Source organism: Haliotis asinina, chromosome 5, assembly GCF_037392515.1.
Source record: "Haliotis asinina isolate JCU_RB_2024 chromosome 5, JCU_Hal_asi_v2, whole genome shotgun sequence".
Lineage (NCBI taxonomy): Eukaryota > Metazoa > Mollusca > Gastropoda > Lepetellida > Haliotidae > Haliotis > Haliotis asinina.
The window spans coordinates 26947806-26965691 of NC_090284.1; the positions used below are offsets into that span (position 1 = coordinate 26947806).

At 38.0% G+C, this 17886-nt stretch overlaps 2 protein-coding genes across 2 annotated transcripts; one reads left to right on the forward strand and one right to left on the reverse strand.

The window, feature by feature from the left end:
- Nucleotides 1–39: 39 nt before the first annotated feature.
- Nucleotides 40–7588, reverse strand: LOC137284253 (protein FAM227A-like). The gene is made up of 15 exons (XM_067815995.1): nt 7428–7588; nt 6665–6832; nt 6359–6412; nt 5664–5740; nt 4958–4993; nt 4683–4796; nt 4327–4389; nt 3709–3849; nt 2983–3109; nt 2775–2879; nt 2155–2606; nt 1671–1828; nt 1135–1212; nt 811–958; nt 40–428 (listed from the first exon to the last, which is right to left on the reverse strand). Exons 1-15 carry the CDS (start codon nt 7549–7551, stop codon nt 360–362), a joined length of 1914 nt encoding a protein of 637 aa, XP_067672096.1. The 5' UTR covers nt 7552–7588; the 3' UTR covers nt 40–359.
- Nucleotides 7589–7746: 158 nt separating this feature from the next.
- LOC137283321 (methionine-R-sulfoxide reductase B1-A-like) lies at nt 7747–17073 on the forward strand. The gene is made up of 4 exons (XM_067814774.1): nt 7747–7911; nt 10225–10367; nt 12561–12678; nt 15240–17073. Exons 1-4 carry the CDS (start codon nt 7776–7778, stop codon nt 15257–15259), a joined length of 417 nt encoding a protein of 138 aa, XP_067670875.1. The 5' UTR covers nt 7747–7775; the 3' UTR covers nt 15260–17073.
- The last annotated feature ends 813 nt before the right edge of the window (nt 17074–17886 follow it).

Below are 17886 nucleotides of genomic sequence, written 5' to 3' on the forward strand. Positions count from 1 at the left end.
TTTTTTGTACACAGCACAAACATGTTTTCTATACACATATTGTCAACATTTTAATGAAAATGTCACATTAAAGTCAGCTTGTCAACATGGATTATGCAACTTGCAAATCAAACCTTTGGTTATTGGACAAAGTCTATAAAATACGTATAAAATAAATAATGGACAGTTTTGAAAATTGTCCCAACAATATCTACTTTCTTGCATCTACAAGATCATATTGCACAGTGAAGCCACTATGTACTGGGTTATGTACAGAAATGTCAACAATGGTTGAAGTATCACAAAAGCACTGGGTAGTATCACAGACAATATTGGATCAGGTTGGTACAAGTGGATCAAGCAGGTTGTCGTCATCAGCCTCACTCTTGTGCCATTAGTGCTGCTTCTATGGCAGCGTCTGCTCCAGCAGAAATGGAATCTTCACCTTTCTGCAATCAAAGACATCTCAGTATTCACAAAGGATTAAGTAACATTACTCATGCTCACCCTCCAAGTGACTTATCCAGACTAAAATGCTACTAGACCTTCAACTATCCCATCTTGACACAATGTTATCCTACCTATAACCAACCCATCCAGACACGATTTTCCCCCACCTTTTACCAACCCATCGAGAGACCATGTTCCCAGACCTATAACCAACCCATCCAAAAACAATGTGCCCCCTACCTGTTACCAACCCATTCAGATGCAATATTCCCATATTCATAACCAACCCATCCAGATACAATGTTCCCTTCCTCTCTATCAACCATACAAGATATGACTCCCCTCATTAGAATGTGCCAGCCAACAGCATTTGACACTCACTCTCTGTTCCAGAATGAGCAGATCACTGAGCCTCTTGACCTCCTTAGTCCTCGACAAGAGGGCTGATTCCTTCTGCATATGTTCCCGCATGATTGCATTCTGCTTCTTGACAAACACAGTGTTCTCACGCATACTCTGGGTGTACATTCTGTGGGTGAAAATGTGCATGGTTGTTTCAAGGTTTCCTGCCCATAAATTTAAAGGTTAAACAGATATACTATAGCAGTTCACGTTTATCTTGCATGAATCATGTCCAATGTTTCACACAGGAAGGTTGCTGACTCCTGCATGTAATCAGTTAATTATGATAGGTGAGGAACTTACTGTGAGAATTGCTGCTCTATGTCTTTGATGGTCTTAAGAGATGTACGGATCACATCCCTGTAGGTTGGGGTATCTAGAGTGGTGTTGGTTAAAGAATACACTTCACAACGGTTTGTCTGACATCCAAATCAACTGATTCAAAACAGGTGTGTCTAAAACTCTTTATGTCTCATGCTTGTATGACAATACTTACCACTACACTGGAAAAAAAATAGCTTTGCAGCCTTCACTGAATACTTACAGCTGTTATTGTAGTATCCCATGTCTTCCCACTTACTCCATTATTGGAAAATTTTTATTATATTCTTTATCAATAAACAAATTATTACTTTTTACCATTGGCCATGGATGTTGGCTACCTATCTTTGTTGGAAGAGGATGAGATGGTTATGGTTGGGTTACTTGGTTGATTGCAAGAAAAGACAGCAAAGATTAGAGCTCATGATATCTATCACTAGTTCATCTCATCCACTGCGACACAGATGGAACCATTCTGTCAGCAGTGTTAAACAACAAGCATTTGATATGAAGGATATGCTGGCAGGTTTTCCATCTCTGTCCTCTGCACCCGGAAATTAACACCCGCTTCAGTTGTCAGGTTCTTCATCTTCATGAAGTGTGCAACCAGGGGACTGTGGCCGCTGATGTTGAAGGCAGATCTCACAAAGTCGGGGCCTCGACAGGCAGGGTGTGACTGAATGACAACATATCACTTAATCCATCATCCTGCTATGAAAGTTGTGGAAATCCAAGTTAAGTCAAAAATACTCTTTGACCAGTCTTGATAATATGTTTAGAGAAAAGTTCATGCAAATTTACTATGCAAATTTAACAATATAAAGCTGGTTAGGTCACAGCTCTCAGGAGGTTTTAGTTGTCTTAGTCAGAACAGTTTGTGTTTTACAGACGTACAGTTTAGACCTGTATGTGTCTTGCACCTTAGATGATGGTCTGAATATCATGTTTCCTCAGATGACTTGTTCAATGTGTTTCTGTTCAATGTGATAATTTTCAACTGACCTCAATCTTGCCTGCACTGTCCCGGGAGTGTGAGATTTCTTTAGCTGCAGATGCAGACATCTGGGAGAGCTTCTTGTCCTCTATGTCCGTGTGTGGGTCTTCATCTTCCCCAGTAATTTCTCGGATTGGAGTCAGGGCTTCCAGCAACTTCCGAGGGTCCAACAGCTTCTGGGACTGTTTTCTGGGACTGATCTGTGCATCGGCAACTGTGTCAATCACATGGGAATCCTGGGAAGATGCAGGGGATACTACTTTCAAAGTTGAAACTTTACGAGACAGCGACTGAGTGCTTTTACGAGCACGAGGTATCCTGGGCACATATTTCTTCTGAGTCCAATTGGAAGAGAGAGACGATCGTGATCCCGACTGGTTGAGGGAAGTGTTGGAGGTGTACTGGCTTGGAACGCTGGACACCAGACTGTCCAGGAAGTCAAAGTTGATGGCTGTGCTGGCTGCAGGAAAAACACTGGTACATGTAAAACATGATATTTTCATATTTTCATAGTGAGTAATAACTACAGACTTAAAACGTGAAATTTAGTAAAGCGGATGTGAAGCCCAGTGCAGCAGGTGCAAAACTTTAAAGTGGATGTGAAACTCACAACAAAAGGGAAACTTACACTTCTTGTTCTTCTGTGAGAGTATTTCTTCCCTCATCTTGATGTTGGCTGGTTCCAGATGATCCATGTTCCAGGTCAGCCACACCCTTGGGGCTAGACGCAGCCCTGGAAGAGAACATATATCACACTAGCTAATGTTTTTTCTGACAGTTTGACACAAACGACACTAACACTGACACCCGCAATGATACAACAACGGTGAGTGTACCTGTCATCCACTCCATGATGAGGGCCACAAGGTCATCCTTGAAGACCTCTCCGAACTGTCGGTATGAGTCTGGGAAGGCGTGGCAGAAGGCAGAGTAGACAGCCTGGCACATCAGCATTGGGTATGCCTGCTCAAACACATGGATTGCTGACAACATGCCGTTTTGCAAGAAATATGTCACTGATAGAAACAATATGACAAAAAAACATGTTTTCCAGGAATGCTACAGCACATTCAAAATGTAGTTCAAATAGAGTTGTGTATGCTTCTTTTGTGAGAATTATCCCAGATGTGTGGCAAAAGGATAAAGACCATGTTCTGTCAGTGACACTGACATTTGATATTTTGAGATGGTCCCTGACATGCACTGCCATTGCGTTACATGAACGCTATCTGTCTGCCAGGTGGCTCACAGTATAGTATGTTTCTTCGAAGTTTTTCGATATTTTACAAATAATCATGATTAGGGAATGGTACATCATGATTACTTATGCCATATTAGGTTGAGGTGGTATGAGTTTGGAATCTTATATAACAACTATTGTCAAATAACTGCTAAAAAGCATTTTCCACGCATTTCTGGCATTACTTTAGGTAATCACCAATTAAAGAGTCTGGAAATGGCAATATGAATCACATTTATGATTTAACTTCTAGAAGAAATTTTCATCAGATCTTTCCTTAGTTTTATCAAAGGAGGCTAAATAATGCATATTATGGTCCCACCTTGAGGAATGTGTCCCTGTACACTGGGTTCTTGGCATAAATTGTCAGCTTCACATAGTTGTGGGCGATACGGTTAAACAGCTTCACCTGGGAGTTGCGACTGGACTGAAACTTCTCCAGGAAATAGTACCAGAACAGATCCTGCATGTTAACAGACATGGTGAGGTATATTTGAACATACAGCATGAGATAAAGAACAGCCATGGTGACACTGGAACAGACATGCTGAGATAAGATATAAATCAGAAAGGTTTGATTAGGAACAGTCAAGGTGGCATTGGAAGAAAGTTCACCTTCTCAAGTGTAAGATGATTTCTTGATCTGAATCTAATCAGCACACCTATACAGGGCCCCGTTCCTGAAAGTGACCTTAGTGCTACGACAGTTGCAAGTCTATGTTAAAGCATGGGAGTTACAACTGTCGTAACTCTATGATCGCTGTTAGGAATGGGGTCTTGGACTTTACCAAGAGTCAGTCTGTTGCAGCCATGACTTTATCCATGCATGATGTCAAGATGAACAAAGCAGCAATATCATGTCAAAATGCTCTGAGCATCCATTTATCGGCAGTGAAAATAGAAAAAAAAGATGATAGGGAGAGTGTGGTGATGTCCTGACCTGCAGTACTGCTTGTGACATCTGTGAGTAGAACAGGTGATCAAACTCGGGCTTGAAGTGTGGCTGTAATCAACACAGGTGCTCATTACTAAAAGTGTATATTCACAGCCTAGCATAAAACACACACAAAATCTTCACAATTTTCCAAATGCATTCATGAGGGAAAAACCCTAATCTTCAGTTACACAAAATTCACTTTACAGAAATGAAACCAAATCCATCACATTATAGGAAGCCATTGTCACTGGATTAAGCAGTAACCTGCTCTATCAATTATCTAGAGACTACTGTACACACAACTATTTTGATCAACTACTTTGATCAGATGTTGTGATTATCTACAGATAATTGCTCACCTTGCGGTCAAGTCCCATGGAAGCCCCAGCTGCATTTTTCAGCATGTCGGCAGCAGCGATCCCATCTGGTAGGGGAGTTAACTCTGTAGGGTCATAGCCAGGATACTGATGCAGCTGCACAGAAAAGGATAACAAATTATACACAAGGCTGTAATACATTTAATACTACTGCAAAGGATGCCTACACTGCAAATGAAATGAATAGGAATTGAAAGTTACTGAATTCAAATATGTTAAAGTTGTAGTGATGAATCTTCTATAAAACGCATACTTACCTCAACAAATTTTGGTTTTCCTGTCTCCTTTTTGGCCTGTAACAAGATGAGTAAAAGCTGAAATATGATACATGTTGAACAGTTTGTGTAAATTAACTATAACAGCCTGTTGTAAAAAATGAAACCTAGTCACAATTACCAGTTTCAACCACAATTAGTAGTTAAGAGTGGGCAATGGCCACGACAAATTTCACCTTTCACAAGTGCAAGAAAAGGTACAATGATCATTATTAGACATACTGAAAACATCCACAACATACTAGTAGAGTAAAGTTTAATCTCACTTACAACAAGTTTGGCAAATGTTTAACCAAAATGACTGTAAAGGACGAAAAGATGTTTTTCAGTATGACTTGCATGAGATCACGAGGGCCTACTGTAATACTGGATTCCTATTGGAATACTGTGGTAACACTGTTAAGCTATACTCCCTCACTCATTCAAAACCTGTGATGACCATTACATAATCATCTCAAAGCAGAAAATTCATGATTTTGTCCTAATTCCCTTGGGGCAGATGGTGGGATGAACCCTGTAGTGTTAACACTAGGGAACATTATTGACAAACTGAGGTATGAAACACTTCATAAGTACCATAGTAAGAAACTGAATGGGATCAAACCTTAACAGGTGCAACACTTCCAACATGATGCTTATGATAACAGGATATTAGTAATGCACTACAGTGCAATTAAACCCTACATACACTGATAGTTGTCTTGCTGGGCTGCAAACTGATCTTGGATATGTGTTTCACTCTTTGGCTGAGTCCAGGGACAAGGGCTGAAATAGATGGCATAACATGTAAGATTATAAAGAATACTAAGAAATGAAGAATATATCATTGGGCACTGTCACTATTTCTGCTTGAGAGAAGAGAGGGTGGTTAATGCTCTAGCATGGAACACAAACATTCTGACTGAAAATGAAAAATTGCATGCACAGTGCACATGGGCCAAAATTTCAAGCATTTTTTAAACATATAGTTTAGTTCAAAAGGTGAGGAAGGTGAAAACCTAAGGTGTTTTACATTTATTTTTTTCTCTTAAGCAATAGGATTGGAAGTCTTGTAAAGGATTGTTGATGATATAGCATGAGAGTTGAGAACATTCTTCATGAGTGAATTCTGCACGACCATGGTTTCAGCATGCTGAGTTTCAGGGCAGATTGCAAAAGAATAATATTATCCATTATGCAAATGGTGATGAGTCATCCTTGCTGTGTTGAACTTGGATAGGATTATGTTGATAACTAATTAACAACCATCATAGTTTAGGATCAGAACTTTTCACTTAAACCTCACAACAGCTGTCATTACAAATGTATGAATATTTGCTTCACTGCTGTTAATAAGGCTTCTCGTGAGATTGATTGTCATTAATGTAGATTTCTCTTACTTACTGGACTTTAGAGTATAGATTCCAGCAAAACAGTTCACTTCTTTGGTCTCCTTTTCTGAAATGAAATCAAAAGAAGTTTGACAAATTGACTTTGCATTGTGCATTGTTTGTTGGTTAAGTGTGGACATCATACCAGGTAAACCAATGATTAATAATTTGACACCCAATCCAGCAATGTGTCAGCAAACCTTAGCATCAAATGCCTATTCAAACTCAGAATTCACATTTGGCTCTAGTACTGTTGCATATGTTGAAATACTGGTATATGTATGTACAGATACACACCAATGGAATATAATTCACATACCTCTCTGATGATACCTGTCCCGACCCATAGCATTGGCCGGAAACAGGTCAGCCAGGTCTGCATGGCTGGCAGCACGGCTCTCACACACTAGCTGAGTGTAACCCTGAAGCTTACGATCCAAATTGCTGATCTTCTTGTTTACTGCTTCAATGGAACCAATCAGAAATGCTGGAGACAACGTTAAAGATTTTACATGCAGGTTCATATTTTACATGTCTATTTTGAAAATAGCTGTCTTTAGGTTGCCTGCAAATATCGATGCTCAATAAACAAAAGTTCATTTAATATCATTCTTGTGTGACGTTTTTGGAATGTATGTCTGTAGTGGTTCTAATACCATAGAAAATAACATTTAAATGAATCACTTAGCATATTGTCAAGCAATAGAATCAATATATAGATATCTTTTTTTTGTAACAATTATCAGAATATGTAGTTTAGGAAAACTGTTTTGCCATTGGTTCAATATCACTTTTGTCATTCTTTAGATCTGTGAAGGTAATATAAGGAGATGTGCCCTAAACATGACATAGTGATATTGCTTGTGATCTTAAATCCTATATAAAACACATTTTTTCTTTGGGTGTTATATCACCAATCTAGCAAACAGAACATCAATAAATGTGGCAAATACAACAATACAACACTGATACTTTGAGTTAGACATGTTGATCGAAATTAGGACAGGCAGTATTTCAAGAGGCGGGTTCACTGTAATCAAAACTTCAAAGTGGCGGAGTTACAACTTCAATGCGAAGGATACGTGATCTTGTTCGTTGTTTAAGTGCCAAAAGCTTTTTCCTTTTTTCTATTTTATCCGGAGACTCGTCAAGACTTTCTTCGCAAATGTCCATGGGCGACCCTACCCGATTGATGAGATCCGCCATGTTGTTTATCTCAGCAACCACATGCTAAGCTAGTACAAAGTGATATACGTTTCGAACTTGTACTAGAGGTACATGTATATACTGAAACACTAATCTAAATGTAAGAAGAATTAAAACACAGAAACTCCATTAATGAAAATTAATCCCTTTGACAAGGTAGAATCGTTCCGCTACATCTTCTTATGTAACATATGCAGAGCGCAGCTTCTAACTTTCGTACGTTGATGAAGTTCAGGAAGGGAAACACCAGAAGCAGGAGCAGTCAACAGTCAATCAAGGAAGTTAAATTATCACCTTATAACAAGATGTCATTTTGCGGGTGGTCCAGCGGGGAACATTACAGAGATCATTTCGAGAAAGGTTGGTAAGATTGGACAAAAATTGAAAACATACCAATATATAACTAGGTTATTGCTTATGCAACTGTTATACAAGTAGCAAGTCCACACTAAGTGAGTTGCCAAGGGACGTAACTCTGTAGTACTCATGAAAACCTGGTCCAATTTTGGGGGTCCTTGTTTTACGTGTTCTGGCTTTTTCCACGATGTATTTGGGTGAAAAACAACGACTGGTCCCTTCAGAAGATATTCCCGCGTTGGCGCCATTGGCGAAAAAGGTTGGTCTGCTCTGTTCTTTCATAGTTTTTCAACCCTTTAAAATATTGCTGAACATTGAAATTTGTTTTATCAATCGATGGCACACTTTAGATTATTTTTATCATAAGAACACATCAATCCTCTTCATTATAAAACAAATTTTAACTTAATGTAACCAGGGATGCACATTTCAGATAGATTTGTGTGAGGGAGGGGTGTATTGCCAGGGGCAGACAACTCCATGTGTGAATCCAGCTAACAATGATCGCGTCATTAACTCATTCATTGAGTAATTTCATTTAACATGCTTAATATGTTTTAAAGTGTTCAAATGTGTGTACTTTGATTATTAAACAGGTAGGAAAGCATTATTTATGTTTCAAATACCTTGTGCAATATGTATGTTATTTTCAGATTTACATGTATTTTCTGTCTGTATCCAGAAGTGACAGCCATAGAACACAAAATTGTGGCTAATAATAGTAATATTTGAAAACTGACAATATTTTATTGATCTTTTAATTTAAGCAGAATTCAGCATTATTCATTTGTGGATGTCATAGCACTTACATAAACACATGATGTAGATTTGGGTAGAGAGTAAGTATTTTTTGCACATTACAGCATCACAACATATGCGCAACATACACTGATATAATTCAGCATCAGATTTGCTTCAGGTTTGAAACATGGTATCTTCAGCACTGTCTTTAAAATCACTGTCTAAATTGAATCTTCAACACTGGTGATACAGGTTTAAGATTAGAATATATGAAAACATGTTACAATCTTAAGTTCATCTTAATTGATGCAAAACAAAGGTAGCACTTCATAATCTTGACTTTCTAACTTGAATCTGTTTCAATAATTTAGTGTTAAGATACTGATTTTGCCAACACTGACATTGTACATCAGTCATGATGTTTAATGAACCGTTTCTTTCTTCTTCTGCAGACCTGAAACATACGTTGATTCGAATTTCTAGGATGTTCAAAGAAGACATATAATTCCAGATGAAACATTTTTCCTCTGTAAAGCACTGTGCTGATAGAAAAGACTATTAATATATTTGTGGTTCAACAACATTTACTTAAAATAGTTTGGTACTTGAAATATATAGGTGTGACGTTTTTTTCACAAAAATGGAAATGTGGACATTTCGCAGAGTTGACAGTAGTTGACTTGATCACCTTGTTGATCAAGAACGGATGGACAGAATTTAATCAGGTAAAGTTTGTTGCAATGCTGATGTATCAACAAACCTTGGAAAAATAGTTTTAAAAATCTGAACCGTTGATCTAAAAATGGTGTGGACTTGCTAATACAAGTGATATATGTAGGGAAGATTAGGGTTTTCTCTCCATAGAAGAGCAGTGAGAAGATCATCATGGGATACATGCAGTCTGTATCTTATCTCAGCTTCATATGAGTTTTTCATTAATCACTGATTTTTCGCAAGACTGAAGTAAATGTAGAAATTAAGGATGCTTTTGATCATGTTCAAAGACAAGACAAATTCTGTGTTAATGTAGTTCTGTAACAGTCATGCAGGTGTGTTGACATAGTGACACAAACAAGGTGTGTGAGATTTGCTGTCTGTTTGTTCTTCATAAAAAAGACGCCCTTACACAATAAATATGTATACAATACAAAACATACAACATTTAAATAATGTCAAGTAATAAGTAAAGCGAAAACGCTCTCTTACATAATTACTAGCCAGTGCTATGATTCTGTAGCTTAAGGTAGTCTGTAATATGCACAGTTAAAACAATTACATAACAACAGACAAGCAATGATGACTTTTGGAAGATTTTAATGAAGAGGCATGTACAATATGAATTACCCCACCCCACCCCCAGTCCAAAACAAAAATAGTTCATGTACAAACTAAGTGTTGCCATCCTTACCTACAGAATGGTTGTAACATCATCACCTACACAGTCATCAAACTGAAGTGTAGTCATGAGTCATGAACAATGGCTTTTGAATTATGAATAATGTCATAGTGCAAAATTAATTTGTCATCTGTTTGAAGATGAAAATGGCATTCTGTTGTGAATTCTGTATATTTCAGGTATCTATGTTTGTTCTGCATGTAACAATGAGCTGTTTCACAGCAAGGCCAAGTTTGAACATTCTTCCCCTTGGCCATCCTTCACAGAGTTGATACGACCAGACAGTGTATCACGGCGGCCTGAGTCTCGAAGGGCCATCAAGGTAACATGTCAGTCATGATTGTGTCTGGCACTGAGGAGAGCACTGAGGAGAGGCTGTATTAGTGTCTTAGTTGGTATCACAGGAAAGTGAATTCAAATGCCAGGCAGTTCCATTGTGTCAACCTCAGTGAGTGAGTTTAGTTTTATGCCAGACTCAGCAATGTTTCCACTATATGGCGGCGGTCTGTAAATAATTTAGTCTGGACCAGACAATCCAGTGATCAACAGCATGAGCCTAATGACAAATATCTTTTCTATGTATGAAGAAAGTGCTGTTGAAAATAGAAAAAAAACTGTCCTTAGGCTGTTACTCTGTATCTCTCAAAATTACACAACTGCAAAGAGGATATGTCAGAATAACTCACTTTGGCCTAATGTGGCATTCAGTGGGTTGCATAAGAAGATACCCAGAAAAGCATGTTTATTTGTAAAACTGGACAGAACTTATGACAAAAAATATGAATAGCTGCTGAAAACAGTAGATCAGACTGTAGACGGCATGAAATGCATCCACTGCCTTCTGGCACAAGGGGGCATCTTAAAGATATTTTGGGCTTCTTGACGTGTGTTGAATATGTTTTATCTACTGCTAAACATCTTAAGCATATTTTTTTCATGAAGTTTATGTTAAGATATGTAAAAGAGTATAATACCTGATACCCATAGGAAGGCATCGCATTAAGTGTCTCAGAATATATAGGTGGCATGACCAACCAAAGATCAACAGGATTGGGTATTGTTATACAGTGTATATGTTAGGACATGCTGTGTACTTCCCAACTTTCCCCAATGGGATTATCATATCTATGCTGATATCTCTATCCCCCCTGCCCTACCCCAACCATTGTCTGCTTCACCCGTAGTGGTTTTGCTTTTGAGACTACCCCTCCTACCTGTCTCTTTTCATAGTGATAGAGAGACTCCATGGTAGCAACATCCTTGATAGTTTCAACAATAAAGTTATTATTTTTTACGTCAGCTATCGTTTATAATGAAGCTAAGACTAATAACAAAATGGGTGTTTAAAATGTGCCCTTTGTTATACAATACCATAGCACTTTAATTTGCGTAAAGCCTGTTCCAGATGAGTCACTTTGGACTGTTCATTGCTCATTTCTGCACTAATCTCTCAATAAAGTCTTGTTTTTCAGGTTTCCTGTCTCCTTACTACTGGAATTGTAGTCAGGCTGAACTTAGTTTTACAGATATTTCACACTTTTGCATATCAACTGCATAAATTGTAGAGATAAATGTGAAAAATCAGGTTTTTTCTATTTCCGAGAGCACGACAGTGAGAGCATATGTTGGCTGTACGCTGAAATAAAGTGAAACCTGCCAACACTGGCACCTGACTAATGTGGCACACTGTGAAAAATGGTATAAAATTTTATAATGATATTATGATAAATAAAACATTGTCTTTTACAGCAATGTTATGATATAAATTAAAACATTGTCTAATCTGGCACTTGTCTATTGCGGTATGACTCTACGGTTACAACAAGCAATTTTATCGGTAATAAACACTGTCGAAACTGGCATGGGTATAAGTAGTTCAATGAAGGTACAATAATGCAATACACTAATTAATCTTCTTGGCAAACTTGATGATCAGGAAGTAGTAATTGCATGGTGAATCAAACCTTTCAAGGAATACTGTGGTTATGCTTTATAAGCATTTGCGGATTGCATTAGCTTTTTCAAGTGAGTGACGTGTCAGTAAATAAATAGTTAGTAATAGTAAATAAGTTTTTAATTGTTGGAAAATTATAAAAGATATAAGGCATTATAGAGATAAAGACATTGATGACACAGTCCCTTGTGTCATTGTGAGGATTAAAGATTTTTTTGAAGAATGTAAAACATTTTGAGATGACCCCTGACTTAAGTTTCACAGTTCAATATATCTAGACAAGGCTGGACTCTTTGGTCTACCCAACCCGCCTGCTTTGCCGATCACTACGCTACCATTGCATGCAAAGCAGCATTTTATTTCAAGCCATTGGGACGCCGGTTTAGACAGGTTTCACTATATGTCCAGTGGCTAGAGTTTACAAGATATCCTGAAGCCAGCCTTTGCTGTGTTTTGTCAGATGTCATATGTTGACTGTATGTTGACAAATATCCTTTAACTAGTGCTTTATGTTGACATGTCCTGTTACCATGGGTACAGCTGATTGTCGTTTGTTGACAGATTTCCTGCGGCAACTGTGGCAATGGACTTGGACATGAATTTATCGGAGATGGACCCAAAAAAGGCCAATCAAGATTTTGAATATTCAGTGAATCTCTAAAATTCATCTCTAATGACAGTAAGTACAAATGTATCATTATGTATGTGTCCTTATATTAAGTATATTGTCACATACCAAAGTAACCACACAACAGAATAAGTTTTTAAAACTTTATTCCTCCCCTTAAGGTATAATTAAAGCCCAATAACTATACTAAATCTAAACCAGTTCTAGGAGAATGAAGATTTTATGGATATCAACTTCTTATATGAGAACACAACGTTTCGGAGTTAATGCTTACTCCTTCATCAGGTTTACATAACACAGGTAGGGGGTAAACATATCCCATCATCTATAATGTATTACCATTGGCTTCTATCATTGTTATCATAACTGTCGGGTTCCAATCAGCGCTTGTTTATACTGGCTTCCAGCTTTCGTTAATTCATTCCACTTGTTACTTTGTTATTGTTTTACCTGTACATATAAATATAGCTCTGTACCCCATTCTCAATCACCTGATGAAGGAGTAAGCATTAACTCCGTAACGTTGTGTTCTCATATAAGAAGTTGATATCCATAAAATCTTCATTCTTATGCATTTCACTTCTAAAAAATCTTCATTCTTATGCATTTCACTTCTAAATGCCCTTCAAAGACAGTTCTAGAAGGACTGATACAACTAACTAATCTAACAACCTAAAACTAGGTGCACATAGAAGGCATTTTAGAAGTTGGTGTGGTAATACATAACAAATCTTATAGATAACAACTTCTTGGTTTATTTCCCCTAGCCCCACCTGATGAAGGGGCAAGAACTAGCCCAGAAACATTGTGAAAAGTAAACCAAGAAGTTGTTATCTATAAGATTTGTCGTGTATTAGGTGCACATACGTACCCGAACGATTCCAAATGCTATTTAGCATATGCTCACTTCTGGGTGATGCATACGGCATACGTACAACCATGACAATGGTGAGTAAACAGTCGCTGAAAATGGTGTTTTTGGTAATATTCAAGGATGTCATCTTGCGGGAATATTAGCTAATGGTAACCATGTCAACAGAAACCCCAAAGTGTACATACTGCAGGTCAAATAATTGTGTTATATGTGGATTTTTGTTTGTGGAGAGATCTGTGTCAGTGACCTGAATATTTTGAAAGTCCCCCCGATCCCTAAATAGTAGCCATTACTGATTGGTTAAGTCTACTTAACAGTCTCGCGTTTGATTGGACAGTCATTGGTCACTGAAAGGTTACCTGACGCGACTTTCTACTAGGTTTTGTTAGACTCAGCGGTGGAGTGTAACGAAATACACTGAGACTAAGTTTACTTAGACTGTAGCGTAGACCCTTGTCTCCTGACGGGTGAAGATATTCCACATGTCGTTACTGTAAGGATAACTGGCCAGTTCCGAGACACTACAATACAATACAGGTAACTGCAGTTACTCATTAAGGCATGTGTCATTACCTAAATATTTTACACTCTACTCTGATTCACATTTTTTATCTCCTGTTACATGTTTTGCAAAGGATATTAAAATGGACATGGACCATCCATCCATGAGTGATAGTGGAAACAAATGAGAGGGAAACCCCCTATCCCAACCCCTCGCCCAACACAACAAATTATGTTCTTACTATATCACATGATTTATCAGTGCTTCTTAAGCAAAGAATTAATTACAAAGTAACGGAGTTTCAGTTTGTGTCAAGTCATTCAGTAAGAAACCCATGTCACATCACAGTACACATCAGATAAAATGAAGGCTAAAGTGAAGTAATTCTTTCATGAGCTAGGTATCACCATGTCACTGATGCTTCAAACCTGCTGTATCATTTCACTGATGCTTCAAACCTGCTGTATCATGTCACTGATGCTTCAAACCTGCTGTATCATGTCACTGATGCTTCAAACCTGCTGTATCAATTCACTGATGCTTCAAACCTGCTGTATCATTTCACTGATACTTTAAACCTGCTGTATCATTTCACTGATACTTTAAACCTGCTGTATCATTTCACTGATACTTTAAACCTGCTGTATCATTTCACTGATGCTTCAAACCTGCTGTATCATGTCACTGATGCTTCAAACCAGCTGTATCATTTCACTGATGCTTCAAACCTGCTGTATCATGTCACTGATGCTTCAGACCTGCTGTATCATGTCACTGATACTTCAGACCTGCTGTATCATGTCACTGATGCTTCAAACCTGCTGTATCATGTCACTGATGCTTCAAACCTGCTGTATCATTTCACTGATACTTTAAACCTGCTGTTTCATCTCACTGATACTTTAAACCTGCTGTTTCATTTCACTGATACTTCAAACCTGCTGTTTCATTTCACTGATACTTCAAAGCAGCTGTATCATTTCACTGATATTTCAAACCTGCTGTATCATTTCACTGATACTTCAAACCAGCTGTATCATTTCACTGATACTTCAAACCTGCTGTATCATTTCACAGATACTTCAAACCAGCTCTTGTCACGCCATGCATGAAGTGGTGCTGTGAATAAAACATGAAAAAACTGATGTCTAAAACTAAGAAGTATAGCTTTTACAAAATTATTTGTGGACTGCATTATTTAAAACTGAAAATATTATGGAATGATTTCATTTTCAGAGCTCAAGTCAACAATGTAAATATTGAATCCTGGTGCAGCCCTTCTGGATCTCAGGATGTTCTACCTCATGGCCTATCAACTGATAACTCCACCCTCTCCGTCACTCCACACTCCTTGTGTTCTTTGTTTAAAAACCAACAGACATTAGCTGTGTTCTTGACAAAACATGTCAATTTGCTTCCTCATTTTTTGAACTACAGAAAGAATGTGTGACAATAAATGTTTAGGAGGGGGAAAACATACCCACAGAACCCATTCTGATTAATCTGTTTTTGGATCAATGGACCTGTCACAATATCTTTTGCCACACATCTACGTGTGATTTTTAACACTGCTAGAATGTTTGGAGAGTGCTTCTTGTGAACAGAGTAATACCAGTTTGAATACTACATTGATATATAATTGAGAGGCACATGCATACCTTGCTCATCTCACTAGTTAAGTTTTCCTCAGTGAAAATGTTGATGATTATCAGCAAGTGTTATTAAACATGGTGTTTCACAAGAAAGCCATATGTACATCAGGACACATACATGCTTGGCAAGCTATATGGCATTAATAGCCAATTGTGTTGTTCTCACTACTCTTGGGTTCTTCGAAAGAATAGCTATCAAGATGATTTTCTTAGTTACTAGCTACATTCATGTCAGTACTTTTTGAATGATCAGTCAGTTTGTTTACTCATATTGGGGTGGTGTAGCCCTGTGGTTAAAGCATCCACTTGTCAAGCTGAGGGTCTGGGATCGATTCCCCACACGAGTTTAATGTGTCAAGCACATTTTTGGTGTCCCCCGCCATGATATTTCTAAGGGTTGCGTAAAACTGAACTCACTTACTGTTTACTCATATCAATTATTGTAGAAGCTTACCTCACTCAATCTTACTACAATTTATTGAGGTGAAGTCTATGGGGCCTTTATTCCACTGCAACATGCTTGTGTCATATGAGGTGGCTGTTACCAGGAATAATGAGGTCATCTAGTCCCACTTGCCCTTCTCTGTACCAGCTCGGAGCCTATGAAGCTGGGAGGCCAGAGCCCCACGTGGGAAAGCCCCTAAGTGGAAGTAACTCCATCTAGCACAGACTTGGGTGACTGATAAACTGGAGGGCCTTGATAGGGCGGAGAAGGCTCGTACACCACCCATGATGTATCATGTGTTTAGTAATAATTTATGAAGTACTTAGCACTACATCAAATACTTCATGTGGTTGCCATGTACCAGCCTTTTTCTCTGCTTTATCAGATGTACATATAGTTCATATTTAATTTTTGGAGTCACTATGGTAATGATTCAGCAGAGGACACTTTATTTTGTGGTTCATCATACTTTTGTTTTTGGGGGGACTGTTATATTTCTAATGTTTGCATTATGAAAACATATCAGAATATGGAAACTTTCACAGGACACATGCTTCAGATGTAGTACACCCCAACACCAGTAATAATTGTGCTGACAGGTTATTTGTTCTAGTATGTAGTGGTATATAAGCATGGAATATTTATGTTGTACATCATTTGCAAACATGTTTACCTACAGATCTGAATATAACACTTTACTGTGGTTCAGGATGAACCTAACTGAACTACAGATGTATGTGTATACTATGCCGTACCACATCTATGCCACAACAGTCCTGGAACCAGATTTTGGAAGTGTTGGAAGATATGAAATCCATGTACATAGTATGTGACAGAGTGTAGAAGAAATATGCAAGAGTTGGATGTGTTTTTTGTTCAGGATCGTTATGCAATTCTTTTGGTTGAGGAAATATCCTCTCATGCAATGTTTCCCCTTTTTGGGAGAGTTGATATTAAAAGAACTATAATTTTATTCTGTCTTGTGTTTCCTTCTATGAATGTGATGCTGATTAGTATGAAATGTGTAAAGAATCTATGAACATCAGTGTGCGCAGTGCATGCCTGTTGAATTGTCAGTAAAATTCTTCAGATTAACATGGGTTTTATTAACAGATTGTCCGGACAAACAAGTTGTTGTTTTGAATGAATGGACAGATGAATTTTCTCTGTATATATCGTTGAACCCTGTAGCCAACACTGTATCCAAGTTATTGTTTGTTTGCATTGAAAACGTACTGATGAATTTCACATTACACAAAAAAGTAAATCAAATAAAGTGAAATTAAGATAGCGAATCCTCATAATTTTACCTTGCCAACTGCCTGAATGCAATGGTATGATTAAAAACACAGCCATTTTGATTGCCTCATTCTTTCAGTCCATGGTAATTAACAATATCATGCTGGCCTGCAACATCCCAGTTACATCTTACAGGACTATGTTGTAACCTGTGACATCCTAGTTATATCACACTGGACTGTGTTGTAACCTGTGACATCCTAGTTATATCACACTGGACTGTGTTGTACCCTGTGACATCCTAGTTATATCACACAGGACTGTGTTGTAACCTGTGACATCCTAGTTATATCACACTGGACTGTGTTGTAGCCTGCAACATCCTAGTTATATCACACTAGACTGTGTTGTAACCTGTGACATCCTAGTTATATCACACTGGACTGTGTTGTAGCCTGCAACATCCCAGTTATATCACACTGGACTGTGTTGTAACCTGTGACATCCTAGTTATATCACACTGGACTGTGTTGTAGCCTGCAACATC

Coding starts and splice junctions, on each gene's coding strand:
- LOC137284253 (XM_067815995.1), bottom strand. CDS start 7,551: ATGGCGGATCTCATCAATCGGGTAGGGTCGCCCATGGACATTTGCGAA. Junction 3,850..4,326: donor TGTCACAAGCAGTACTGCAG/GTCAGGACATCA, acceptor GTTAACATGCAG/GATCTGTTCTGGTACTATTT. Junction 1,829..2,154: donor ACAGTGCAGGCAAGATTGAG/GTCAGTTGAAAA, acceptor GTTGTCATTCAG/TCACACCCTGCCTGTCGAGG.